This window comes from Ammodytes marinus (genome assembly GCF_949987685.1).
Source record: "Ammodytes marinus genome assembly, chromosome: 12".
NCBI classification, from domain to species: Eukaryota; Metazoa; Chordata; class Actinopteri; order Uranoscopiformes; family Ammodytidae; genus Ammodytes; species Ammodytes marinus.
Genome location: NC_137216.1, coordinates 6,216,050 through 6,243,250, shown reverse-complemented (window position 1 = coordinate 6,243,250; position 27,201 = coordinate 6,216,050). Strand labels below are relative to the sequence as shown.

Below are 27,201 nucleotides of genomic sequence, written 5' to 3'. Positions count from 1 at the left end.
TTTTGGCAGGGTTCAAAAAATTATTAAAAAAAAAAAATTGGGGAATTTTTCAGCCATTTAATTGGTTATTGGAAACTCCATATCGGTCAGGCCCTAGTCTGAAGAATTTAGATAAAATGTTTTCTTGTGCCTTGTCACTGAAAGTTCCTTTTTTTATCTTCTTCATTATAACATATCATGCTCAGGGGTGGATTACTGCACAGGCACACCGGGCACAGGCCCAGGGGCCCAAGGGTTATGGGGCCCAAAGCCAGAGATACTGATAGTAACTTTTCATGTTGCATAGTCAAAGAGCTCAGTCACTCATGTCAATAACAGGGTCCAAAAAGGAATAGCCTAAATATAAGGATACTCATTAAAATGTAACAAGATAGAAATCATCATGGGCCCCTCAACTAGTAGGGGAGAAATACAAAAGCAAGTTAAAAACAACAGCATTAGTAGCTCTGTCTTAGGGGCTTCATGAGGAGCCTCACACATACAGAAATAAGCTTTCCATATGTAAATGATATACTGCTCATATAAAGTAGCTATCCACCCTTTATCTGTTGAAATGGGCCCCTCCATCATAGAACATGGGTCTGCAGACCAATCTACTGTACTGTTTAAACAGTTACAGAGTAAAGAGTGCTGCCTGTTTTTCCTCTCCCAGATTGATGCATTTTACTTTAAAATGGTAAAAAAAAAATCCGGGGGGGCCTGCCCCCTAACCCCCCCGACAAGGACCAGGGTCCCTCCAACAGTATCCCCAAATCCTGTGGGAAACACTGACTTCCTTAATATGTTTTTGCCATTAATTGTATGTATCTGTGTGGAAAAGTCAGTGTACCTGACTGGATAGGGAGGAGTGGGGGGCCCATTAAGAGTTTGTGCCCAGGGGCCCATTATCTCATAATCAGTCTATAATCATGCTGCAATATTAAAATCATGCCAAAAAAAAATCAAACATCTTACCAGGGAAACTTGTTTCATGGTGTCCCTCCAGGTTTTGTCGACAGCTATGAAACGGCGTCCTTCTTCAGGCATCTGAGTAATAATGTCCGGGGAGCTGAATATGGGCTCCAGGTAAAGCCAAGTGGACTGCACCTTCAACCATTCATCCAGGATCTCTTGCAGGAGCAGCAGCTTGCCCTCCCATTCCCTACAGGAGAAAAAATAGTACATACCAGCATGACTGTCTTTGTCCTTCCAGACAGAAGTGATAAACTCACTATCAACAACTGTATACAAAATGTCTCTGTCCTGTTGTTTGTTTGCAGGGGTACAGACAGCTGCATAGCTATTTTCTAAAGCTAGTAATAAGGAAATGAGTGGTGGGGGGAAGCTTTCTATATTTGCTACATACATTCTATGTGCCCAAGTAGCAGGCATTGCACAGAATGGTAATGGGTTGGAGCTCGACAGTGAGTTTATAGTATTTTTCTCAAGTGATATTTTAGTCTTTGTGCCATGTCCAAAAGCAGAATATTCATAAAACATCCCATGACTGCTTCACCAAACACACACAAAAAAACAATCCAGTGCAAATAGGAGATAACATAACTGCCAGAGTTATAACATAATGCTAGAGTATCGTTAGCAAAGTACCCCAGTTTACCACCAAAAGTAAAAGCCCTGGATCAATAAAAAACAAAAGTAAAAGCATCCTAGCTTAATTTGAACGATTTCAACCGACCCGTCTAATATGTACTTCCTTCAAAACATTAGTGAGCTGTTTTTTTTTTAAACAGGAGCAAAATAATACTCAAGCTCATCTTTATCTCTTACCGTATCTCCACCTCGAAAGGCTTAATAAAGGGTGAGCCCCTCATGGTTTGTGTCTTCACAATGTGGTCGTCCAACAGCATCTGAACTTCTTCCACAGACGACAGGATGGAGGTGCCCGTCTCTCGGTAGGACAGTATGACGAACTCCATGTCACCCCACTCAGTGGACATTTTTCCCATGGCCTTCTCCAGAGAGTACTCCTTACTGGCTGCCTCACTGATGCTCTCAAAGCTGGCCAGGTGCTCGTCCAGGTGCATGGACAGATAGTGAGCCACACAGGCCTCTTCGTCCGGCTGCAGGCAGATGCCAGTCATCTCTGACATGGCTTCCCAGTGACGGTCACGCAAGCCTGGGTTGCACAGTACCTGGGGTGTACAAAAAAGACTTCAATAATCTTGTAGAAAGACATTTTAAATTCAAACTATGCTTTATGATGAAATGACAAAAGGCCTTGACATTAAAACATTTTCGATTTCTATAGATATTCAATTATTCAATCAAGGCCTGACCTGCACGATAGGAATGTTCTCCTTGAAGTCGTCCACCTTATTCTTCATAGCGGTGGCTATCTGTAGGGCTTTGGGTGAATCATTGAAGCCTTTCTCCAGCTTGTACAGTGTGCGCCAGTAGTTACCAACATCCCCTTCTACCTACATGGAAGGGGTTTTGCATTACAAGTAGTCACATAAAAAAGAAATAAAGTACAATGTCTATTAATTAATAAATGTCAGCAGTTAATTGCGCCAAAAACTGTTACACAATATATACTGTATATATTATATATATGCTGTATGTGTAAACATGTTTATATGTAAACATAAATCATAATGTAATTGTGTAAGAGAGGCAGTGACTCAAACCAGAGGGTTGAAGGTAGCTGAGGGTTTTTACAAATGAGTGGTTTAAAGCAGTGGTTCTCAATTATTTTCTGTCATGCCCCCCCTAGGGGACAGAAATTTTTTCGCGCTCCCCCTAAATTGAAATACTATTGAGAACCTGCTAATATTTATTTATTTATCTGTACAAAACCACTGTATGAGTTTCTGGCACGAGCATTCTGCATACAATCACCTTATTATCAAATTAGATAACACAAATTAGCTGAGATCACTTCTGCAGCAAAACAATTCAAAGTTCAGTTTATTAGCTCAATTTGTAACATTTAAACAAGACAGCTCAGTCTGTGTGAATCTCAGGACAGAGAAACAAGAGCAAATGATTCACTGAGGTTTGCATTTCATTCAAAGCATTTTTAAACTGTAAACATAGTTAAGGTGGTGTTTTTTTTATTATTATAGGCCAATAGGCCTTCTGTGATGCGATAACCAATAATTAATTAATGTATTAGTCTACTTGCTTGATTTATTTTTAAATAGCCTACAGAGACACTTGGAGACACATGTGGACATTTATTTACTGCAAATCGCGGCCTTTCGCGCGGATATGACCATACACAAGCATATGTGCTTGCTAGCACTTAATAAAAAAAATAAAAAAATAAAAAATGTTGGTCAGTTGGAAATCAACTGACCAAAGGCAGCACTGAAGCTATCATGACGATTAAATATGTCTCTGATCATTGGCAAGGGCATGATGGTTTGATACTTCAACTTTTACATAATGTCAAATTTTATAAAAATATATATTTCCAAGTTGTAATACCTTGTCTGGGTTCACACCCGAGAGCGGTCCATTGATCCACACCTCGTACTGGTTTAGGAAATCAGTGGAAGTCTCATAAAGGCGCAGGAAGGGTATGAGCCTGTCCTGGACCTTCTTACGCAGTGGATACTGGGAAACAGACCAGCCAAAGGCTTCCTCCTCTAAATTGAAATTGTCAATCTTTACAGATTGGCAGAAAGGTTGAAAGAGAATGCAGGGACATCAGAAGCAAAAAAGAAATAAACAAGGACATACAAAGAAAAGAGAGAAGGATAAGGAGATGAGTGTTGATGTACAGATGACAAACAGCAGATAAACAATGCAATGCTGCCATCTAAAGGTTAAATAATTGAAAGCACATACACTGTAACTAAACGTGCAATAAAATACAATAATGCACTGCACAATGAAATTATATATCTTTAGATCACAAGCATCTATATCCATGGACACCAATTTATTGAAGCGCTGACCTTTAATGTTATTTATAAAAGTACTTCTAAAACCGAATAAAACACTCTCCATATCTTTCATTTGTCATAGCTGTTCACCTTCAGTTTTGTCCACTCCTATGATGTAGCACTGAAATCGTCATTTACCTTTTCCATGGCTAACTCCAGTTTAGCATTGAGAGCCTGGGATTTCTTCAAGTACTTGTTGAGATCTGTCAGCTCATCAAAGGAGGCAAACTCCTCCACCTGTATGCTGTAGCTCTCCAGTTCTTCCTCAAAGCGATCACGGCACATCTGGAATGGACAAACAGAAGGAATTCTAGCAACCAACATTTTTTTAAATTTTGCATTCACATTAACTATTTAGTTCTACAGTTCTGATGCAAAATGTCCAGATTCCAGATCGAGGAAAACACAGACCTTAAGGCCATTCTGATATTGTTCTGTTTTTTCAGTGATGATCTGTCCATGTTCTTTAAAGATGGATGGCATACGCTTAAGCCATAGACACGTCTGTGTGTTGAGCTCCATGTCCGATGGTGAGAGGTTGACAAAGTCCATCAGGAAACACAGTTGATTGTTGGAGTCTGCCAGTCTTTTCTCCAACAGGGGCATATCTGTAGTCTCCATTTTATCCATGAAGGTCTGGGTGGGAGTAAAGGGCAACAACATATAATGGTGTAGTACTTAAATAAAGATACAAAACAAATAAAGTGCTTGGAGTACTACCACTGTACTGTTCTTACTTTCTTTCTTTTTTTAATATATACTGTATATTATATTCTGGTTATAATGCATACTATATTGTTTTCACACTAGACTTCAAGAAAATATTGTCGAAAAGAAAAGAAAAAGAACTACAAAGAAAAAGTTTTTATTTTTTATTAAAATATTTGTATGACATATTATTAATCAAAATGAGTGTGCTACATTACATGATCCCAATTCAGTTTTAAGTTACTGAACCTAATTTTCATGACCAAGTCAGTATGGAGGTATTGAATTGGGTTTTGTGTAAACATGAGAGTATTTTATTGATGGTATTGGTAAGTCAGTGGTCAGTATGCCAGGGCTGGTGGGTGTGTTAACCGTTCTACTGCTGTATACTGTGGGTGAAACTAGTAAGACGTTGCTGATGAATGTCCGTCTAATATCCGGCTTGGAACTAACTTCACCGCAGTAATAAACTTTATTTTGAGGTAGGCTAAATTACGTTAAGAAATAAAATAAAATGTGAATGGAGCCGTTTCTTTCAGCAGTTCTCAAACAACCTCGGCCCCTCGCTGTGCTTCCTGCAGCCTGCTGTCTTTGTGTATGAGCCTTAAGAGTAGGCGAACACACAGTGAATGACTCGAGTGAAGGGAGACTGAAGGGGAGATGCTTTGCTGAGGCAACGGGAACAACGCGCAACACAGCATAAAGATTTACTTCCCACTGTAGAGAACTATTATGTTGATGCTGAATGCTGTGGGGGAAAGTGAGACACTGTCTCAATTTCCCCCACCGTGAGGGACAAGTTAAGTTTAGTCTTAAACATATTTTAATGTAATATAACATAACATATGTTTTATTTTAATGTCATACACATTGTAGAAAAGCCATCATGCCAAGGAAATACACCAGGAAGACGACCTCGGGCAACCACACAGAAAGAGCACCTTCTCATCTTTCCCTGTAACCTTCAGGGCTGGAATGTAGAGTAGTTCTAGTTGTAGAGTATGACAGGCTGATGTTATAATCCAGTTGGGTCTTCTCCTGTGTTCTGAGTCCCAGGCTGGGACTCGCTTCTCGCTGGTTCTGATTTTCCTATGCTTTGACCCCCAGACACAAGCTGGCTCTAAAGGTGCGAACACACCAAACGCGTTGGGTGCGGTGGCCAAAGCGCCCAACCCACAGCTTGGTAATTTTGTGTCAAAAAATGGTTCAACGCGCCCAACGCTACGCAGCTAGTCTCCCCCCCGATATATTTATTCCCCTAATCAACCATAGCTGCTATCAGACCCGACCCGACACAACAGTGTTCATGTCCACACAAAAACAACAACAACACGGCCAACAATTGTGCCAAAAGACAAATAAACAGCAACTGAACGGAACAAATAGCCTTAAAACAGCATTGCAGATTCACGCCACTCGGGAATGAACACAAACAGCAAGGCAGCACCATACCAAACACATTTACAGCAGCATTGTGCACAGGACAGTAGAAAATAAAGGCAAATAGCCTACATTACCCTACCTGGCTGTGACGGGACCGTGGCTGGCGTAGATATAGGCATAAACACCGGTGCTTCGCTGTACTCGTTGTGAAAGTTCCCCGGACTTAGCCGTTATGTTTGGGTTCATTATGGAGGTGGTGGCCGCACACAACCGGGTGAGTTAACTAACGCTATCCGACCGGTGCTAACTTGGTTTATCGGCTAAAGCACAGCCGCTATATTCACTGAATTAACCAGGAAGCCCATTCTCCTGGCTCACTTTCCCCACGTCTTCTAACCCAACCCCGAGCGGCTTCATATCACCAGCCAGCCGCATTTCCTACTCGGTGTTTCTCAGCCTCTGTGTTGTCCTCCCACCCATGCTCCCACCGTGCCGATGTCCGTGACGTCGGGTCAAGCTCACCGCTGATTGGCCAACGCGGCTAAACGTCACGCGTTGGAGCGTTAAATGTTAAATTTTTTGAACTCGCGCGGTGGTGCGATGGTGCGGTGACACTTTGGTAACGCGGCTACCGCGCCCAAAGCGCCGCTTTACCGCAGCCAACACATCATCGCGCCTAAACCAATGGTTCCCTATGCAAAAATAGGATTTTTCAACGCTGCCACCGCACCCAACGCGTTTGGTGTGTTCGCACCTTAAGGGTCCTGTATTATGACCCCCAGACTGTGTTCTAATCTAACTGGTTCTATCTTTCATTTGAATCTTATTAAAACCTTTTGAATTATAATATGTTGTATTTGATTTTGTTCAGAGTTACTTTTAAGTGTTTAGAAAATTTGCTTTGCTTAATTGACTAAACCCCATCATTATTTTACTAGTCCGACATTAGTTCTGGAATGTGTGGCTAGCTTTCAGGATTCTAACTGTTACAATATGTGTTGTTATGGTAGTTTCAGAGTGGAAAAAGTAAGTGGATCAGTTTACCCCCAGCTGGTTCACTTTACCCCCTTGATTTTTCTGGTCTGTCTCAGTTTACCCCACAGCTGGGGTAAAGTGAGCCACATGACAACTTTTTTTAAAACAATCATATTTTCACTGCCCTTTGTCTTGAAAAAATTCTGCTAATTCCCATTTCTTGGAAACATCCTGAATTAATGGGAAATGTGTCAATTTGAGTGATAAATCATTTTAGCTCGCTTAGAGGGGAGCAAATGTAAAAAGTGGCTCAGATAACCCCGTTCTCCCCTATATATATAAAAAAATATATATATACGGTATATATATTGTTTTAGATTGTGGCGGGACAAATTAAACTGTGGAGGGCCCTGTGTAATACCATTCTTAACTGCTCTTTCGAGAGGTGTGTAGGACAATTTTACATGTAGCACACACCACAACAAGATGGTCTGTGTGACACGACTGTGGGGTAGTTACCTTAAGCTCGATCAGTTGCTGTGTGTCAGGTGGTGTGCTCAGGGCCTTCTCTGAAATCTTTTCAAATTCCTTGCAGAGCCTGTGAGAGGAAGAGTACTAATTCATTGACATATACAAAGGGTTTCAAAGACTCACAAACTTATCATGGCACAGTTAGGAGCTAAGAAGCCCCTATGAGGTACGGGTCGATACAGTAGTTTACACTGGGTCTAACATCAAAAAGGGTAATACTATTCGTTCCCTTTAACCTGCACAATGTTTAATTCCTGGCTCTAGAGGGGCCAACATAAATTCTACGTTTTACAGCAGTATATGCCAAACTGGGAATGGTTTTCAACCCTATTCAAAATTATCTCGCTGATGATGTGTGTGTGCATGTTGAGAGAAATTGTGAACAAACTGACCCTTTGTTGACCTCTTGATGGTCCTGTAGCATCCGTGTCACCAGTTTCTGCTGTAGATCCTCAACCCGCTTGACTAGAGAGTGAATAATCCTATGAGACTGAACCTCAAACATGCCAAGTCGTACCACCTAAAGCCCAAAGGTTCGGTCAGTAACACAATTTACATCATGAAGAAATGTGTTCTATGTGGAATGAAAGTTATTGTTAAAATTGGAGAGTAAAGAAACATAGCGACATCATTGTTATTTCTCCACAGTATTTATCTCATTTTAAAGGTGGAGTCAGTGAATCTGGAGAACACTTGTTGTCAAAATCTGCTGCCTGTCCGTACTGTCTGAGCACCTAAATAAAATCTGGTGTTAATACACAGCCTAGGCTCTGTAAACGGGCATGTTGCTAACTATATTGGGCCCCTTTATCAACCTACCAGTTTACAGAGCCTAGGATGTGTATTAACACTGGGATTTTTTTCTACGCAGACAGTATGGACAGGTAGCAGATCGTGAGGAGAAATGTGCAGATTTTGACAAAAAGTGATGTCGAGAACAAGCATTCTCCAGAATCTTTGACCCCACCTTAAAGCTTAATGGTCATTTCTAGTGAGTTTCACCTCCCTGATACAGTACCTTGCATGATGTGTACTCGATCTGCTCTGCAAGCTGCTGGTAGTGTTTCACCTCTACCATGATTTCCTGAACAGAGTGCTTCTCACTGAGGAACTGTTTCAAATCTTCCTCTGCCTGCCTGGATACCAGTGTGGCGTATTTATCATACTCATGGACAAACTCCCTGGGCCTGACACACTCAGCCCTGAACACCCTCTGCACCTCCTCCTGTTGGGCCAGAAGGATGCCTGGCAGGATGATGGGCTTCAGGCTGCTTCCAAACTGGGAGTTTGGCTAAGAAGACATCAAGTCCAGTATAAACCCAAGCAGAAAAAAAAAATGTTGTTTAGTGGTGGTAAGTATATGGTGAATGCAATGTCATGATCAGCTAACCATTTTTAGAAATCCGGCATATCATAATATGTTGAGAAAATATGAGACCTAATTCCCTGACTTACTGCTACTATTTTACATCCAAAGCCATTTACTGTGTATCAATGAGGTTAAGATGAATAACAGAAACACCTCTCTGTACAATGCAGTTCAACAGGAGCACAGAAAAAAGCCTCCAAAAGGATCATTCAATTGTATCAACACCTCTTTAAAATAGTTTCAACAAAAGCTGAAAATTACACTTAATGAAGGCATGATGGTTGTTTTAGACTGCATTAGTCTTAGCTAGGTGCACCTAGTGTATACCAAACACACACACACACACACACACACACACACACACACACACACACAAACGTTTCCTCTTACCCACTCAGGGTACAATTTGGTCTCCACACGAGGTACCATGCTGATAGACCTGAGCATGGAATCATAGACATTAAGGAGGGCCTCTTCATACAGTTTGAGGTCAGGCTCAAACTTGATCTCCTTGTCCTCCAGGATCAGATGCAGCACTAAGCCAGGGTGCTCATAGGCTCGCTCTGACCGCTAGACAAGGCAGAAACAGAGTGCAACATTAGTTGGCCACATGCTAATCTACTGTAAATCAAAGTCTTGACATTTGCTAAAATTACTTTTTTTCAGCCGACTCTATTCCACATCGCTGAAATATATTAGCCTTTTTTTAAGTTTTCTCCTACCGGGTCTTGAGAAATTAGATGTGTATAGTCTCTGATTGAGTCTATTGCGAGGTTTTGCAGCTGGGAGGTCATAAGTGTAGCTGCACAGTTGAAGAAAGACTGTAGCCTGCTCATGTTGCTGGAGACAGGCACCACCTTGCGCCTGCATCCCTGGTAGTAAATGTTTTGCACTTCAGGAATCCAACTGGTGTAGAAAAACAACAAAATTAGATTAAATATTATCTTCAGAGAATGTGTTGCATGTACTGCTCCATAATGCATCTACTGTATATTAAATAATTAAATAATAAACCCCAGCACCCTGAACTACCCACTCTATGTATTATGGCTGTGGTTTTATGTCTATCAAACTCAAGGTTTCAAAGAAGTAAATAATATATAATAAGAGGAATATTTGCTTTTGCGGGCATTCTGTTTTTAGCAATTACTCTGGGTACAAGTACCACCTCACCAAAGTCCGTTTGTATTAGGTATCAGTCTGTATAATGTAAGATGCATCATTTCAAAAGGTAGGGTAGATATGCATAATACAGTGTTGTTGTGATGTACAATTTTTGGAGCTCTGATGCAGGAAATGTGTTCTGATAAAAAACCTGGGGGTTCTTCAGGAGAACATGTATTCACTTATGTAATAGCCTCAAATGGCCACTGAAATAGCTATTGCACCTTATAGATTACATTATTAAGTCAGGGCTGTACGCTTATTTTTTTAGGTGGTAGCACTGGTGCTAGCAAGCAAAAAAATTCAGTAGCACAAAAATAAATTTGGTAGCACACAAAGTATGATCAAAAACTTGCTTAACCTTAACCCTTGCATTTCGCTCTAATTACCTTTGAGCATGTCATCTTGGTCTCATTTGAGATTCTCAATTAATATTATATCCTAGTGTGTTCAGTAATAATTATGGAAAAATGAATAGGGGTGCACTGATAGAATAAAAAAAGAATCTAACCTGCCAATTGCAATTTTTTGCTGATTCAGAATTATTATTATTATAATGTCCTTCTGTTAATTAAAACCAAACTTTAAAACATTAAACATAGCCTATTAAATAAATAAGTATACATATTGGTACAATTTAGGATAAATTAAATAGGTTGTTGTGAATGTGTTGGGAGTAGCTTTTCAGTGGCCTATTTAAAACTTTGTTTAAATAGACTAGGCTACTGATGACTGCTCGCTGCAGCTGAATGAGTTGCCTTTCAAGCTAGAAAAAAGCGCTAACTTCCTGTTCTTACCGGCTTCAAAATAAAAGTCAACTCACGTTTGGCTAGTAACAGGCTTTTAATGTGAAGGCGCACAGGAAATGTTCTGTTTGTACACGCGCTAACTTAACTGCGGTAATGTGCCGTCTCCTTCCGGTAATTGCCGTAGGTGAAGTTCAGATCCCGAGGACACATATCTTTCACCAGCCAAAGTGGAGGGTGGACTCAATAACTTACTTTCCTAAGACTCATTTACCCGCAGTGTTAATGTAGAGCCCTCTAAGCAGTGTTGTGCAGCACTCCTCTGTGTTTCAAAGACAGCCTCTCCTCATTAGCAAGCTGTCGCAGGAGTGCGAATGGATTTGTATTCATCATCGCACGTGATCAATTTCAGTAGCAAATGCGATCAAAACTGTCGCACTGTACAGCCCTGTAAGTACTCCTGAGTAGCACATACATTACATGTCTACATCAAACCCATGAAGACAAGCACATTTTATTTTTGATTTCAATTTAACTCAGCAAAGGTATCTTTGTGTTAAGTGATCACGTGGACTTACTTTTTCAGGAGGATTTGTCTGGCATTATCCAGATGTCTGCTGACTATCTGTTGAAACACAGAGAGATCCATGGACTCCTCTCTGCTGTGGAATTCCTCTACATCTATGAGACGGAGAGTTCTGCAAACAGGTCATCAAGGAGGGTTAGCTGATTCAGGACTCGTGACATGGGATAATATAATAGTATCCCTTTTATCAAAGCACAGAAACATTTTAAATGGTCAATCTGACACCATTTTGTATTACTGAATAGCCTGGAAATCCAGACCTGCCGCTAGACGCTGGCAAATTAAATTTGCTGCGCCTGTTGGTCTGGACACTCTCCATTGAAGCTCATTAAATATGTCAAGAAATCCTGAGCTACGTTTCAATTGGTTCTTTCTGATATGGGCGGGCCAGAGCCCTATGTATGGTGCTCAGGGGCAGACAATACCGGATGACGACAGTGCTATGCATGCGGCGTCGGTCGAAGCCGTGATAGTAAACATCATAGATGGCGGCGGATATGTTGTTTGAGTTTGAGACAGCTTTGGCCTCGACCCTTTACGATTTGGAAGACGGCACTCAAATATTTCATTAGCAAATAAGAGGAATGTTCTGTTTGCCAACCGACCACGGCAAAAATTGAATTTAACAGTTAATCCCGCTGGTCGCTAAACGAACGGGGCTTAATACGTCACCTTGTTCATTGCTCTGATTGGTTGTAGTGCTATCCAATTGCGTGCAGTGGCATTTTTAAATGCATGAGTAGGAGCCGCCCCTTGAGTTGGGAATTACTATTGATCGTGGCCAGACCCTATATCGTTCTAGATATGGATCTGGATTTCCAGGCTAATTACTGAACACTTTGTTATGACAAAATATCTATTTCCTAAAACAGCTTAAGAGCGTGTTAATACTGTGAAAGGTCTGAGAAACTGTCCCCAAAAATCTTAGAAACCATATATAATGCAAACTATTATTTGCTCTGTGTAAATATCTACATTTTCAGCAGAAAGGGTTATTCCAATAGCTGTTATGTCATAACATTGTATCTGTATTAACCCACAGTTACCTTTCTTGATTATAACTTACTGACATTTGTTTTTCTTTATATTGATTAACTGCTAGTTTTAAGAAAATTATTTTTTTATCAAACTCACTCAACACCTTACATTTTTATTTCAATTTAATTTTTTTATAGTAAAAATAAAAAGTCTGGACAAAAGTGAAGAATGTGTCATAACAAATGTACCTGTAACTGGCATGCCAGAGGTACATCACTTGCAGCATGGTGGGGTTGATACTGTGAAGTTTCTCTCTCATCCTCTTCCGCGCATTGACAAAGGTTTTGCTCCATGGTTTTGGCAATACCTCAACTCTGACAGGAAAAGATGACAGAGGCACAATGAAATACAGACTTTTTCTCCCTCTGATAAAATATACAAGTCATTCATATTGAACCTTTTTTTATTTACTTTTATTACATGAGACATGCAACACAGTATGAAATAGCAGAGGACCTGAACACTTGTCACAGGACTAACACATCCTGCTGACTTACTCAAGTCTGTGAGGGGGCAGCTCTTTGACTTTGTCCTCCTCATTGTCGCTTGAATCTCTGAATGTATATCTCACTGCAGTCACAAGCAGAATATGTTTTACTAACAATACAGTATTTTATTAGAACATTCTCAGATATTACAAATGATCCAATTTTGCATAAACTGTTAACACAATCAAGTATAAATATATTCATTCATTCATCTTAATTATTAGGGGGCCAAGCCCGAGTAGGGCTGGGACCGCGTTTTGCAGAGCAACGCGGTTCCCAAGCCCTGCGGGGCAGGGAACCCTATTGTTCTTGTAGGAATTATTCTTTATTATTCTTCCACCTGTAGAACTGGTGCTGCAGCCCAAACCGTAAAGGGTTGGGACATGCCACTTGCAGGGCTTATCCAGGTCCATGCCTGGTACGCAGACAAATAAATTCAGACATCCCGGCCACTAGGTGGCGCTACAACAAAGGAAAACACGTTTGGGGCTTTAACTTCCGCACCGAAAGTCCGACAGTCAAAAACTTTATATCCACAGATGCCCACAAGTTAGTTGCATCTTTTGAGATAGGCCACGCCCATTTGCGTATATATACATTTTTTGCTACATCGCAAAAACTGTGTCAGTCACCAAAACATACTCCTCCTACAGTTTTCGCCCGATTTGGACGAAACCAAAAGCATTATGCTCTACTGACTCCCACGAGCAAAAGTTGGTAAAATAATTTTTCTACAACCTTCGGAAGACCAAACGGTAGCGCTTTAAAGATTCGCGCAAATCCGTAAAAAAAAAAAAAAAAAGGGATTTTCCTGAAACTCAAGGGAGACTATCATGGGGCATACCTGAGCCCATGGCAAAAATATGGGCAAGAAATTCCTATTTGGGCCGGACTTATTAAAAAAAAGAGTTTTTCAAATTTTTTGCCTGTTTTCGCCATTTTCTAAGTCTTTAGGCGGGAAAATGGGAAAATTCAAAAAAGTGTCTTTACAATGGAGAGGTTGACAATTTGATTTTGCTATAACTCCCCAACCGAACATCGCACATTCAAAAACTTGACATCCACTTGTTTGGTACATTGAGCTGCATCTTTCTATCTAACGTAGTTTTGCAAATGTCATCCATAGGGGGCGCCAAAACCACAAAAAGCAAAGAAAACGCGTTTGGGGCTATAACTCATACACCGAAAGTCTGACAGTCAAAAACTTTATATCCACAGATGCCCACAAGTCAGCTGCATGTTTTGAGATAGGCCACGCCCATTTGCGTATGGGATTTCTTTCCGCTAGATCGCAAAAACTGTGTCAGTCACCAAAACACATTCCTCCTACAGTTTTTGCCCGATTTGGACGAAACCAAAAGCATTATGCTCTACCGACTCCCACGAGCAAAAGTTGTATAAATAATTTGTCTACGACCATCGGAAGACCAAACGGTAGCGCTTTAAAGATTTGCACATTAGCTACCTTGTACCAAACTGCTCCTAAATCCAAAACGATTCATCCTATTAACACCAAACTTCACACATGTGTTTGTCCTATAGTTCTCAGGTTGGTCCTACTTTTTTCTTAATTTGCTCCAAAAGGGGGCGCCAAAAACACACTTGAGCATCTTTCTCTGCCATTTTTTTGCCTTTCGGTCTATAACTCCCAAACCGAACATCCCACATTCAAAAACTTTACATCCCCGGATTCCGTGAAGCGAGGGGCCGGCGCCGCGGACGACGACGCCCGATCCCGAGTCGCGTGGGAGGCTTGGCCCCCGTTCACAACTGCTTGCAGTTCTAGTTTATTTTGTAATTCATCAGTTTTCTATCCTGATCATGGTGTGTGGATAACAGAGGCCAACTGCATGCACATGGGTTACAGTATATGCTAGCATCCTTAAAAAAAATTGTGACTATTAGTGTAATTAAATAAGTACAGATTGCTGTCTTGACACTGAGCAAGTAGTCCTCCTTAATCTCATCAACCAGCAGCTCCAATGGTGTGCTCAGGCGCTTTAAGTGGCACGGGACCAGTCCCTGAATGTGCTCCATCCAAAAGTCCTCCAGAGGAGCAACATTCTCCAGGTCTATCCCCTTCTGGATGTAAAAGTGATATCTCTGACAGGACAGAATAGAATAAACACTTTTCAGTATTTCTTTGAATATATATATATATATATTTTTTTTTTTTTTTATTAAAAAAACAAACAAGGCCTGATATGATTTCCTTGCTCATTACTGTATGATGGAAAAATATAAAAATCCAGGCAGTCACTAAGATTAAGCTTACATTTCTGTTGCGCATGTGATTCAGTGTGTAAATATTAATTTTCCATTGGCCAATTGTGCGGACTTAATGTCTATGCTGTGAACCTAGATCAAAGCCATTTCATTCATGTGTCAACTTTGTGACAACTGCACATAAAAAAATGCAAGTCTGAAATGAATTGCTTGGCCTTAGTACATGCAAGTGTTTCAGATATAAAGAGATATATATTTCTACATAAAGAAAAAAGACTGCACTAAGACAGAAACACACCTAGCAACTGCAACCAATAAAACAAAAAGTGGTTAAAAGGATGCCATAGCAAGTGTCTTTAAACGCTTATGTAAAATAATGATGGGTACAACAAAAGAGGGCCTGTGATATAATATAATATGGTATTAGGTGTGTTTTCATTTCACCATTTCTCGGCTCTCCTTTGCTGTAAGTTTTGGACAACCACGTGGTGGAGAGTTGCCATCCTCCTCTTCCTGCTGGCTATATTGTAAAGAAAAGAAAAATGGCAAAAGGTGCATCGTTTTAGTGATACACAGTATTTTTTCATCCTACGTTGTGTAATAGAAGTGGTTTGGTATTTCTTATGGTTTACAAGACTACAGTGAAGTTACCGTCATAAAGGTTTTACCTAGATACTTGTACTGTAATAACAACAGCATCTAATTGTATTAAGTGAAGTATTGAGTGAGTAGGGTATGTCCTTCACGTGCTTCCAAACCATGTAGAGGTCACAAAAATGTAGAGATGAATAGCATATACATTAATATATCGTGACAGACACATAATTAAGCTTTGGCAACTCACCATATGAATTTAATCAGATTTTCCCGGAGACTCTTGTGCTTTTTACTGAGATGTGTGCGGGTAGTGCGGCTTTGTTTGGAGATCCCAGGGATCTGCCCTGCCTTTCTGCCCTGGAGCAGGGCCTGGCCTCTGCCATAACTTTTAAGTGGTCTATTGTCTGCTCCATCAATCAGCTCATCTCCTTCAGCGCACACACACAGGGCAAACAGTTCAAAATGAAAATCCCCATAGCACTTACATACAGGTTTATGAATATATGAGCATAACTCTTATGTTTGAGTTCGCATTAAATCAATATTTTTCAAATGTGAAATATTATCATCAGCTCAAAACTTGAACCTACCTCCCACAGCTGCTTCTCGAGGTATCTGCTTGAGTGGGGGATACGGGGAAAATGAAGGTTTTGTTTCCAACCATGGTTGTTTTCTGTAGACCTGGACGACGAAATTAACTATTAGTTTGGCGTTATTTTTACAGTTCATATGTAGTTGAGAGGTGTTTGAGTCAAAACGAAATGCAACTTTACAACTTGAAATGCAAAATGTAAATACAAATAAATGATTTATGGGCAAGACACTTGTTTTTTGTTTTGTTATTTTATTGCCAACTGTCCATTATTTGACTACGCAATAACTTAAAACATGTTAGCTTAGTGCCAGTTTAGGGACGGATACCAGTCAAATAAAAGCTGTAGCGTTAAAATAGACATATTCCAGCCTAAGCTTACCTGTGCTGGTCTGGGTGGTAATAGTGCTGGACTGTCAGTAATATTCGTTTTCTTCTTTGCTGAGCTCATGTTGGATTTGTGCAGTTATCATAATAGGCTAACGCTAGCTTCTTCAAGAAACTCTTGAGTCTTGTGCCGTTGCTAGGTTCGTTGCTAGGGAAGCAACGGTGAGCTCGCGTGAACGCCAGCAGGTGTTGCGAATATTTTATAATCAGTGCATAAAATCAAGATTCGAATACAACACTTTGTAAATCAATGGAAGCACGACGGAAGTGAGATAGTTTCATTTCGGTTCATATTCGATATTGTAGTGTCAATTTAAAACGATAAACTGGTCTGGTAACATTACATGCTACTCTAATACAGAGCTAAACTGACTAACAACTTCAGAAGGAGGAAAGCTGTGGGAGTTTATTTTAGTTAGTTTTTTATGTTTTTGATAGGCTACTAATCTACTTTCCCCCGTGTGTTGTGTTCTGTCAACTGCCCACTACCACCCTCTGCTGAAGGGGTAGGCCTACACCCTCTTAGGTCCATGCGGTCCATGCCTACCTACACCTAGTCCAGTTATGGAACAGTCCAGTAGTACTCTGTTGTGTGGGGGTGGGGAGGGAGAGAACACACTCACTCGTATTGAAACAATTTCAAATAAATAAAAATCCAACATTTACTTGCTTGAACATGTTTATTTGGAAACTTCTTTGGCTTCTGAATAATTTACATGGACGACAGCTGAGCTCACGACACCATTTATTAAGACCAACTTCTTGGGTAGCTTGCTATTTTACAATTAGCAGTTAACAAAATATTAAGCATATAATGGCCTACAAACAATGTATGGCAATGATGGATGTGTAATGTAGCCTAATATTGCCTCAAGTGAAATTAAACATAAATACAAAAGCTTTTTTTGGTAGTAGGCCTACTCTCCCGTTGAAAACCAAGATCTATAAAGAAACAGGAAATAAGAGTGTGTTATACGACCCCTCTTCCCAACTCTCCTGGATTGCTGCAACAAACACACTTGGTTTTGCCTTTATTTCCCTCTCTATATTACAGGAAAACTACCAATACAACTTTTTACATATAAAGAAATCTAAATAAAATCTTTAAAAAACATTTTTATACAAATACAAAAGGATATCTTAATCTCAATGCAAATATATAAACGTGTGCAAACATTACCTGGGATATTAAAGGACGTTTAAAATATTTTTTTGCACCTATTTGACCGCCTTTTTAAAGATAATTTAGAACGGTATTTTATTCCGTGTAAATCTATAATTGTGACAATACAATATGTGCATATGTGTTCAAAGAAAGTTTTTCAGCAGGGGTGTGGACTGTAACAATACTGCATATGCCTGTGATTGTAACATGTTGACATACAGTGGCAAACTTGCCCAGAATCTTTTTGAGATGGGGTTAGTGCTGCTTTTGAATGACTCAATATTGGTCTGCAATGATAAGTAAAATAAAAGAGAGGTAAAAAATAAACTCTTGGAACTCTCTGGGCCATTGCTTGTCCTTGCAATGGCCGAGGTGCTTCTCTTTAAAAGGTGCAGACCGACGAGAGCTATTTCTTCAGCCCAGGCATTGTGAGCTCATACCTTAAGAGGGAGGAAAAATGACATGTTAATAGCCTTATACTTGATCCAAATACCAGCCACTTGCTTCCCCACATCCATTTTAATACATTATTACAATCGCCCAATTTAAAGTAATAGTTTGATACTTTGGGATTTATGCTTCTTCACTTTGTTCCGGAGCGTAAGACTTGAAGATTGATACAACTGTAGCTTCAGTCCACTTAGCACATAGCATGGAAATATCTAGTCTGGCTCTATCAAATGTAATCAAATCCAAACTATTGATCAGAAACTACCACGTTATACTGTATATTGTTTTTTTTAATCCAACCTCAACGCAACGAGAAGCCTGGTATATAACCTCTTTGAAGCAAAAATATATATTTTCTACTTTTCTTGTAAAATGTAAAAATATATACAGTAAAAAAGTCGTAGTCACATGAGACAAGAGTGTTATTGATTTTCTCATCATACTTGGTAAAAGGGGAGTAAGTGTTATTTCAACTACAACTTTAAAAGAAGCTGGTTAGGCAGGATTTTCTTATCTTAAAGTGCAAGAAAATGAACACAATCACGGACATACCAGTACTTCAATTCAGCAAAATTCTGCCTAGTTCTGCTCCAACTTTGTGCTCCAGTCAAAATAAAAACTCTGTTATTAATCTTTATTTGCTACTATTTCACTGAAATCATGAAAAGTTTAAATGTGGGTCCCATACCAAGTTGTGACGCCTTTGACCAGATCCAACTGTGAAAACTCAATCATCACCTAAGGATAGAAGCATAACTTTCAGTCCATAATCCAGACGGGAACTGCAAACTTTAAAAAGGTCTGTGAAAGCTGGACAATAAGAAAATGTGTACGTCCAGGCACTGAACTCTTGTGCCAGGAATGAAAAGACATAGTCTGTCACACATAGCAGTACCTACCATGCCAATGTCCTTTCTCTCCCGTGTGTAGAACATCTTGTTATTTTTCACTGACACATCCAACATCCTGGTTTGTGCCTCCGCCAGTGAACAATCAAATTCAAACCTGTGATGAAAGAGGGTTGGTAGAAAGAAAAAAGGCTCAAGACATAGTCTCAACCCCTAAACCCTAAACAGTAACTACTTCAAGTTGGTAATCAGAAAAGCATGTGATGAAAATGTCAGTTTTTGTTTTTATTTTTCGTACAAATGCGTCATGCAGAAGGTAACCAGAGAGCTTACTTTTCGTTGTAGACAGGGTTGACTGTCCTCTTTTTGACATGCGTCTTCTTACGGTGTCTCCAGGAATGGTCGGGGAGAAAATACAGGCGGACATAAGAGTCTGTGCCATTCTCACTGCATTGGAATAATTCCCTGTAGACAACGGATACACACAACAGGTTATTATAGCTGGCTTCATAGCATTTCCATTTAAACAGTTATTCTGAACAACTAAACATTCGAATATGAAATGAAATTAATTTGTGTGTTGAACTACTGCTCATTCCTCTTGTGTTATGTTGGATTCACTCCAAGGAATTCTGTATGTATCATGTACAGTATTTCACCCGAGGGACTGTTAAAGCTATATTTTGTAGAATGTAGAAATTGAAATGGGATTTTCTGAGATGTTAAATATGAGCAAGTGGGTAAGTTGGTCAGTGTAAGTGTCGCTGGGAAACACTGGTGAGGCTGGATATGTGTGTGTGTGTGTGTGTGTGTGTGTGTGTGTGTGTGTGTGTGTGTGTGTGTGCGTGCGTGTACCTGCAGGAGTTAACCATGACCACTAGTTTGTTCCTCAGGTTGGCATAACGTACAGTCAGATTGATCTCCCCAAATGAACCCTGATGATTCCTGATGGCCCTTTAGTGATAAAAACATTTTGTAAAGGTCACTTTCATAACTTAAAAGATGGGAGTCAGCGATTCAGGAGAATGCATGTTGTCAAAATCCCTCTTAGTCAAAATGAGTCAATATTTCGACACAATGCGCTTGCTGTCTGTACTGTGTGTGTGCTGAACTTTGTGTTAATACACAGCCTAGGCTCTGTAAATGGGTATGCAAACCAACGATATTCAAACAATGGGTGCAAAACCATAGCTAGAAACATGCCCGTTTAAAGAGCATAGGCTGTATATTACCACTGGATTTTCTTTCAGCAGACACACAGTACAGACAGGTGGCAGTTTGTCAAGGAAATATTGACCGATTTCAACAACAAGCGCTCTCCAGAATTGCTTACGCCATCTTTTAAAGCCATATAGTTTAGTCCATAACATCTGTAGAAAAAGTTAAAGTCAGCACACTAAAAAAGTGAGAAATGAACAAAACTATGTTCTCACTCTGGAAACGGGGCTCCCTCCGACAGGTCGAAACGGGATGAAGCGATGGAGTTTTCCGAGAGCAGGCTGTGGGAGTCGAACCGACGCATCTTTGATATGGCAGGTGAATGCATGGGTTCAGCATGGAAGGAGCCGCGGCGTCGACTCAAATAGTCTTCATTGGAGCCATTCTGGAAAGGATCCGCCTCTGTCGGAGATGAGGCTTGGCCAGCAGGGTTGGTGTTGGAGGACGGAGCCGGAGAAGAGGCTGCAGCCACGGAGGGAGAGGATCCAGGAGCACTACCTCCTCGGTTGCTCTGCGCTCCTTGTTGTCCCATTGTGGGTTGTGGAGGGGGATTGACGGTAATCTTGGGTGGAGGCTTTTCCAAAGTAAGAATCTATCATGGGATTACAGACAAATGGCAATGTCAGTGGCACAATGTCAAAACGTAGATGTAAGGCAAGGCAACGTTATCTATATAACACATTCCGTACATGTAGGCAATTCAAAGTGCTTTCATAATGATATACAGTATCTCACATAAGTGAGTACACCCCTCACATTTCTTCAAATATTTCATTATATCTTTCCATGGGACAACACTGAAGAAATGACACTTTGATATAATGTAAAGTAGTCAGTGTACAGCTTGTATAACAGTGTAAATTTACTGTCGCCTCAAAATAACTCGACACACAGCCATTAATGTCTAAACTGAAGGCAACAAAAGTGAGTACACCCCTAAGAAATGTTTTCCAAATTGGGCCCAAAGTGTCAATATTTTGTGTGGCCACCATTATTTTCCAGCACTACCTAAACCCTCTTGGGCATGGAGTTCACCAGAGCTTCACAGGTTGCCACCGGAACTCTCTTCCCCTCATTCATGACGACATCACGGAGCTGGTGGATATTGGAGACCTTGCGTTCAGGGCCGGAGTGGGACTCATTTTCAGCCCTGGAGTTTCATGCCTCAGATCAGCCCACTTTCACGCCGACATTATTAATGTAATGTAATAACAACCTTAATATGTACGTCTGCAAAAGTGCACTGTTCTCTGCACCCTTGTAATTCTGTGTTTTTAGACTGTGTGGACTCAAATGCTCCTGTTTAGCCTATAGCCTACTCAGGTGCCTGCCATGGTGCTACTATGTGCAGTAGGAGTGTACGGAGACGTCATTATCTGTAGGCTAACTGTTCAACAAACACAATTAGCCTATCTATATGTACCTGTATTCGGATATGAAACCGGAAGTGGCTGGGGCTTATGGGCTTATGTGTGAAAAAAACAACAATTATTGTCCCTTCAGAGCCTCAAATTGATTTAATATTGGCATATTATCAATAATGAGATAGGCATATTTTCCTCATACTGTACTCATCTGTTTCTCTCTCTCATTATAACTGTCTAAGCCCCTACACGTTTGACTGGGGGACATTGAACATTCAGAGTCTGAAACAGTAGGCCTATTACATCACAGTAAATCATAAACTTGCCCAATTTATTTTATTTTTTCATCTCTGTCCCTTTTTATTTTTAACTAAACTAAGTTGTATCATCGATCTAGATAAGATTTATTTTGCCCGTTTATTTCCCTCTTCTCTCTCACTCTCCCTGTCTCTCATAGGCCTATCTCTGTCTCGCTATCTCTCTCTCTCCCTCTCTTTTTTAATTTCTAACTTAGTTCAATGAATAATTACTTTAGACTAGGAAACAGCGTTTTATAATCTAGTGGTCTAATTGATCAACGCACAAAAACGAAACTTTTTTGAGCAAATCTCTTAGTTATAAACAGATTGTATGAACTAAACAAGCGAAGTGTTTGCAGATCGAATATTTAAAGATCGATTTTATTAAATGAAGAGACGTGGTTCACGTTCAGAGATTTGAAATAAATAAAAGTCAGGAGGGACTGAAGGTGACTCGGGGTCACAAACATCCAGCGGAATGGAGAGACCGCAGCTCACGGGGCCATGCATAGACGCAGCTGGTCTATCTCTTTTCTGCCACGGCAGCGGAGATGAACAGCTGATAGGTGCCACTCAAGTTAAGGCAGAACGCGCCGCGTCAATTTAGTGCATGATAGGCAAAATAAATAAATAGTTGTTTCCTGAATAATAACGAGATTATTAGCGAAGTAAACATATTCGGATCGATCATCTCATTATCCGTGCTCATCCGAATAGGCCAACATGTTCGGATTCTGGCTCATCCCAGTGCAGCCGACGCTCCAGTCGCCATTGTCCCGAGCATGCATTGAACATATATGACTGGGGGCTGTGACTAACTTTCATAAAGCCTTTGGTATGAGCGCAGAATTACAAGTTATCTTTCACCTCGTAGTCCGACATGCTGCTAGAGAGAGACACGCAGCAGGGCTAGGAGGCCCTCAATTCTGCTTCAAAATAAAAGTAATCTCACCTTACGCCAGTTAGATGCTTTTAATGTGAAACTGAAGCTGTAGGAAATGGTCAGTTTCCATTAGCAGTAACTTAACTGCGGACTAATAATATGATTTTTAATGCACCAATAGGTAAAATGATATTTTAACCCAGTGCCATGACTGGGCCGGCCCTCGCAGCCCAAAAACCAGAGCGGCCCACCGGGAATGCTCCCGGTTCTCCCGATTAGCCACTCCGGGCCTGCTTGCGTTCCTCCATCTCCTGTTTTAAGAAGCCCCAAAGATGCTCAATAGGGTTTAGGTCTGGGGACATGCTGGGCTGTCCATCACCTTTACCCTCAGCTTCTTTAGCAAGCCACTGGTCATCTTGGAGGTGTGTTTGGGGTCGTTATCATGTTGCCATACTGCCCTACGGCCCAGTTTAAGACGGTTGAGTGCACGTTTTCAGCGTCACACCAAGAGGTTGGTTTTGGAAAATAGACGTATGAGTGCTGCCAGCATTGCTGCAGGGCTTGAAGGGGTGGGGGGTCAACCTGTCAGTACTCAGACCATACGCCACACTCTGCATCATACTGGTCTGCATGGCTGTTGTCCCAGAAGGAAGCCTATTCTAAAGATGATGCAAAAGAAACCCCACAAACAGTTTGCTGAAGACAAGCACACTACGGACATGGATTACTGCAACCATGTCCTGTGGTCTGATGAGACCAAGATAAACTTATTTGGTTCAGATGGTGTCAAGTATGTGTGGTGGCAACCAGGTGAGGAGTACAAAGACAAGTGTATCTTGCCTATAGTCAAGCATGGTAGTTGGAGTGTCATGGTCTGGGGCTGCATGAGTGCTGCCAGCACTGGGGATCTACAGTTCATTAAATGCTAACATGTACTGTGACATACTTGAGCAGAACATGATCCCCTCCCTTCATAAACTGGGCCGCAGGGTGGTATTGCAACATGATAACGACCCCAAACACACCTCCAAGATGACCACTGCCTTGCTAAAGAAGCTGAGGGTAAAGGTTATGGCCTGGCCAAGCATGTCCCCAGACCTAAACCCTATTGAGCATCTTTGGGGCTTCTTAAAACAGGAGATGGAGGAGCGCAAGGTCTCCAATATCCACCAGCTCCGTGATGTCGTCATGAATGAGGGGAAGAGAGTTCCGGTGGCAACCTGTGAAGCTCTGGTGAACTCCATGCCCAAGAGGGTTAAGTCAGTGCTGGAAAACAATGGTGGCCACCCAAAATATTGACACTTTGGGCCCAATTTGGACATTTTAACTCAGGGGTGTACTCACTTTTGTAACCGACAGTTTAGACATTAATGTCTGTGTGTCGAGTTATTTTGAGGGGACAGTAAATTTACACTGTTATATAAGCTGTACACTGACTACTTTATATTGTATCAAAGTGTCATTTATTCAGTGTTGTCCCATGAAAAGATATAATGAAATATTTGAAGAAATGTGAGGGGTGTACTCACTTTTGTGATATACTGTATATAAATTAAAAAAATTCCCTATTAGCCCACCCCCATTCGCTTAAACAGTGGTTCTGATTTGCTTTATGTTGGCCCGCTGTAGCTTTCCAGCAGCTTGTTGGCAAGGTTGTCCACCCAGGTTGTGATCGTGGAAGGTCCTGGATATCATTTCTGGTGAACAACCTTTAACAAAGCTCCATGTCTGTTTTAAAAAAAAAAAAGGGGTTTTGCCCCCTAGGTATGTGGTAAATGTGTAGTAAAATGCCAATGTAGTGTGCCCACCCTGAGCGTGGTTTTCAGCTTGATGTGGCTGGTTGCTCCGGAGCGCTCCAATGGTAAACGCTGGTCTACAGTCATGTCAGAGGCTTTGAGGAGGCGTTCCAGGGGCAAGTTCAGAATGCCAAGCTCACCCTTCTTGTCAAACTCTTTTACCTGGACAAAAAACAAAACAATAAACAAAACTATTCAAGCAGTGAGCGGAGAAGACCATACAAATATTTCACAGAAAAAAGATGTTTGTATGTATCCAGTTTATACAGAGTTACACCTCTTCTAAATATGAAGCCTTTATAACAATAATGTCGACTTTGTCACAAACACACCAATGATCATAACGGCAGTGAGTCTTGGGGTCTGACCACTGTCTAGCCACATAGTGGCATTCAAAACGGAAAAATATGGAAAGATAAAATTAAATATATCAACATAGCCTACATTTTGAGTACTAAATGAGTCACTTCTTCTTTCATTGTGTATAATAGTAAATGACAAACCCGAAGAGTTAGCTGCTGTCTTTTGATGTCATGCACAAAGAATGTGAAGCCCTCCTCCCACACCGGGTCTTTATTTGCATACACAACCTGTGGAGGGAGAAGAAATAACATCGCAAAAATGCAAGACAACTATTTTGTGTTGTGTTTGCGTCCTATAATAGCAACATTTTACAGACCCGCTTAAGTGGTGAACAGTGCTAAAATGAACAAATATAAATTAAGAATTACCATTAGTGTAAAGATATGACTTCCATAACTGAAGGAAGTAAGGAACATGATGTAGCATACTGGTGTTTGAGTAGGCCTACCTTGCTTTTCTGAACATCCTTATCAACGGAAAATTCCACATAGGAGTTTGGGGCAGCAATTCTCTTTGTGAGCTGAAAACAATGCAAATCAGTGAGGCAGTGCAGGATTATCTTCTTTTCTTTTTTTCAAAATGTTTTCATACACTGTGTGACAGAAAACCCCCCTAACAACAAAGAATAGCCTATCAGTTAGCTTCTGTGCAACTATTTGACACTTCATATCTTAGCTGCTTTCAGAGTTGTTTTCCATGTATAATAGTTTTAGAATTCTGCTTTCATCAACTTCAAAAGGCCACCAGCTAGCGTTTGACTGCTAAGTGCTAACTGAGTTTGTCTTCAAGCCGCTTGTTGCCTTCTAGGGTTGACAGACACACCACACCATCTGGGACACTTAAAACAGGGGTTTAACACTTAAATTAACTGGCAAAAACAACTGATAAGTAAACGTATTATTACTGGAGAGGAATGTGTGAATGCTACTGGTGGTAGTTACAGCTAGCATGATAGCATGGTGATGGCTGACGCTCATCTTTACTAACATTCCAAATGGGAGGTTGATGCTGACATGGTTGAGGATTTTGACCCGTGTTGTATTTAAGTAAAAATACTAATACAACACAGTAACAATACTTCCATTACATGTACAATTGTGTAGGTATAGTGCTGAGTATTAAAAGTAAACACATTCTCCGCTTATTTTGTACAGCCAACCTGCCAAACCTCATCAACGACATTTTTGTCTAAATTATTTAAATAATTAAAGGGAAATGATGCAAATCATCACATTTGAAAAAAGTGGAACCATGACATGGTTTTGTATGAAAAAATCTCTTAATGATTATCAAAATAGCTGTCATTTAATTGGCCCTACTTGTTTTTCCTCAGAATCTCAAGGAACATTAAACCTTTGGTGAGACAAAGTCCTTGCATTCCAAATCACATACTTTTCCCTTTTACTACAGTACATACATACTAAATCATGCTGGTTTCTATACTTTGCAATGAAATTGGATGTATTAGGATTAGGACATCCTGGTATTTTTGGCATACTTCATTTGACATGCATGTATTGGGACATCCTAAATCTTTTTCTGGCATACTATAGTATGGAAGTATGGGTATTGGAACGCAGGGTATGTCATGACACAAATAAGCTCAATGAGATAATTCAGTGACATTGCATTTTCCAACAATGGCCAGCAGAGGGCATTCAGAGGCAAGAGCTTGTACTGACAGTTCAAGCTGAGGTACCTTGTATTGAGATAGATTTGTTTTGACAGGTCTGGGGCACAATGTATCCACTAATAATGCTTACAGTTTCCTTATAATTGCTTTAATGACCAGATAGATGGGGTTAATAACATGGGTGCATAATGGAGTAGGTCAAATGTTTGTCACAGATCTGTAACTGTGATCTGTGGCCTCAATTGCCTTCATGGATTTTATGTGTCAGCCTATGTTTACTTTACTAAGACGGCTAAATAGTACAGAAACAAGGATTGTTTACCTTGAAAAGAACACAGACACTTCTCCGTATGTTTCTTCATGGTGGGAAAACTCACCCCAAAACAAGCCTCAGGTGAAGGAAGATTCTAACCACATCAACACCAGCTGGTCATAACACACCCATGTAAAATGACTGGCATGCACCGGTCAGACAGGAAATACCAGCTACGCACAGGGACAA

At 40.6% G+C, this 27,201-nt stretch overlaps 2 protein-coding genes across 2 annotated transcripts in view; both read right to left on the bottom strand.

The window, feature by feature from the left end:
• Positions 1-16,744, bottom strand: part of dnah7 (dynein, axonemal, heavy chain 7) — a gene marked incomplete at both ends in the record, with an annotated part of 88,680 nt that extends 71,936 nt beyond the window's left edge. The window contains 19 exons of the mRNA XM_080037993.1: positions 955-1,141; positions 1,768-2,132; positions 2,277-2,417; positions 3,430-3,609; positions 4,029-4,175; positions 4,302-4,526; positions 7,476-7,554; positions 7,880-8,007; positions 8,506-8,778; positions 9,247-9,426; positions 9,579-9,762; positions 11,345-11,464; positions 12,579-12,704; positions 12,888-12,960; positions 14,801-14,981; positions 15,549-15,624; positions 15,949-16,129; positions 16,292-16,382; positions 16,676-16,744. Coding sequence (XP_079894119.1) covers positions 955-1,141; positions 1,768-2,132; positions 2,277-2,417; positions 3,430-3,609; positions 4,029-4,175; positions 4,302-4,526; positions 7,476-7,554; positions 7,880-8,007; positions 8,506-8,778; positions 9,247-9,426; positions 9,579-9,762; positions 11,345-11,464; positions 12,579-12,704; positions 12,888-12,960; positions 14,801-14,981; positions 15,549-15,624; positions 15,949-16,129; positions 16,292-16,382; positions 16,676-16,744 — 3,006 coding nt within the window. The remainder of the gene's footprint in view (positions 1-954; positions 1,142-1,767; positions 2,133-2,276; positions 2,418-3,429; positions 3,610-4,028; positions 4,176-4,301; positions 4,527-7,475; positions 7,555-7,879; positions 8,008-8,505; positions 8,779-9,246; positions 9,427-9,578; positions 9,763-11,344; positions 11,465-12,578; positions 12,705-12,887; positions 12,961-14,800; positions 14,982-15,548; positions 15,625-15,948; positions 16,130-16,291; positions 16,383-16,675) is intronic.
• Positions 16,745-17,352: 608 nt separating this feature from the next.
• Positions 17,353-27,201, bottom strand: part of esyt3 (extended synaptotagmin-like protein 3) — a 15,130-nt gene continuing 5,281 nt past the window's right edge. Inside the window, exons 12-20 of the mRNA XM_080037992.1 lie at positions 25,515-25,633; positions 25,207-25,293; positions 24,716-24,865; positions 20,577-20,953; positions 19,999-20,097; positions 19,477-19,608; positions 19,195-19,300; positions 18,984-19,033; positions 17,353-18,285 (exon numbers count right to left, since the gene is read on the bottom strand). Of these exons, the coding sequence (XP_079894118.1) occupies positions 18,252-18,285; positions 18,984-19,033; positions 19,195-19,300; positions 19,477-19,608; positions 19,999-20,097; positions 20,577-20,953; positions 24,716-24,865; positions 25,207-25,293; positions 25,515-25,633 (1,154 nt within the window). The 3' untranslated portion in view covers positions 17,353-18,251. The remainder of the gene's footprint in view (positions 18,286-18,983; positions 19,034-19,194; positions 19,301-19,476; positions 19,609-19,998; positions 20,098-20,576; positions 20,954-24,715; positions 24,866-25,206; positions 25,294-25,514; positions 25,634-27,201) is intronic.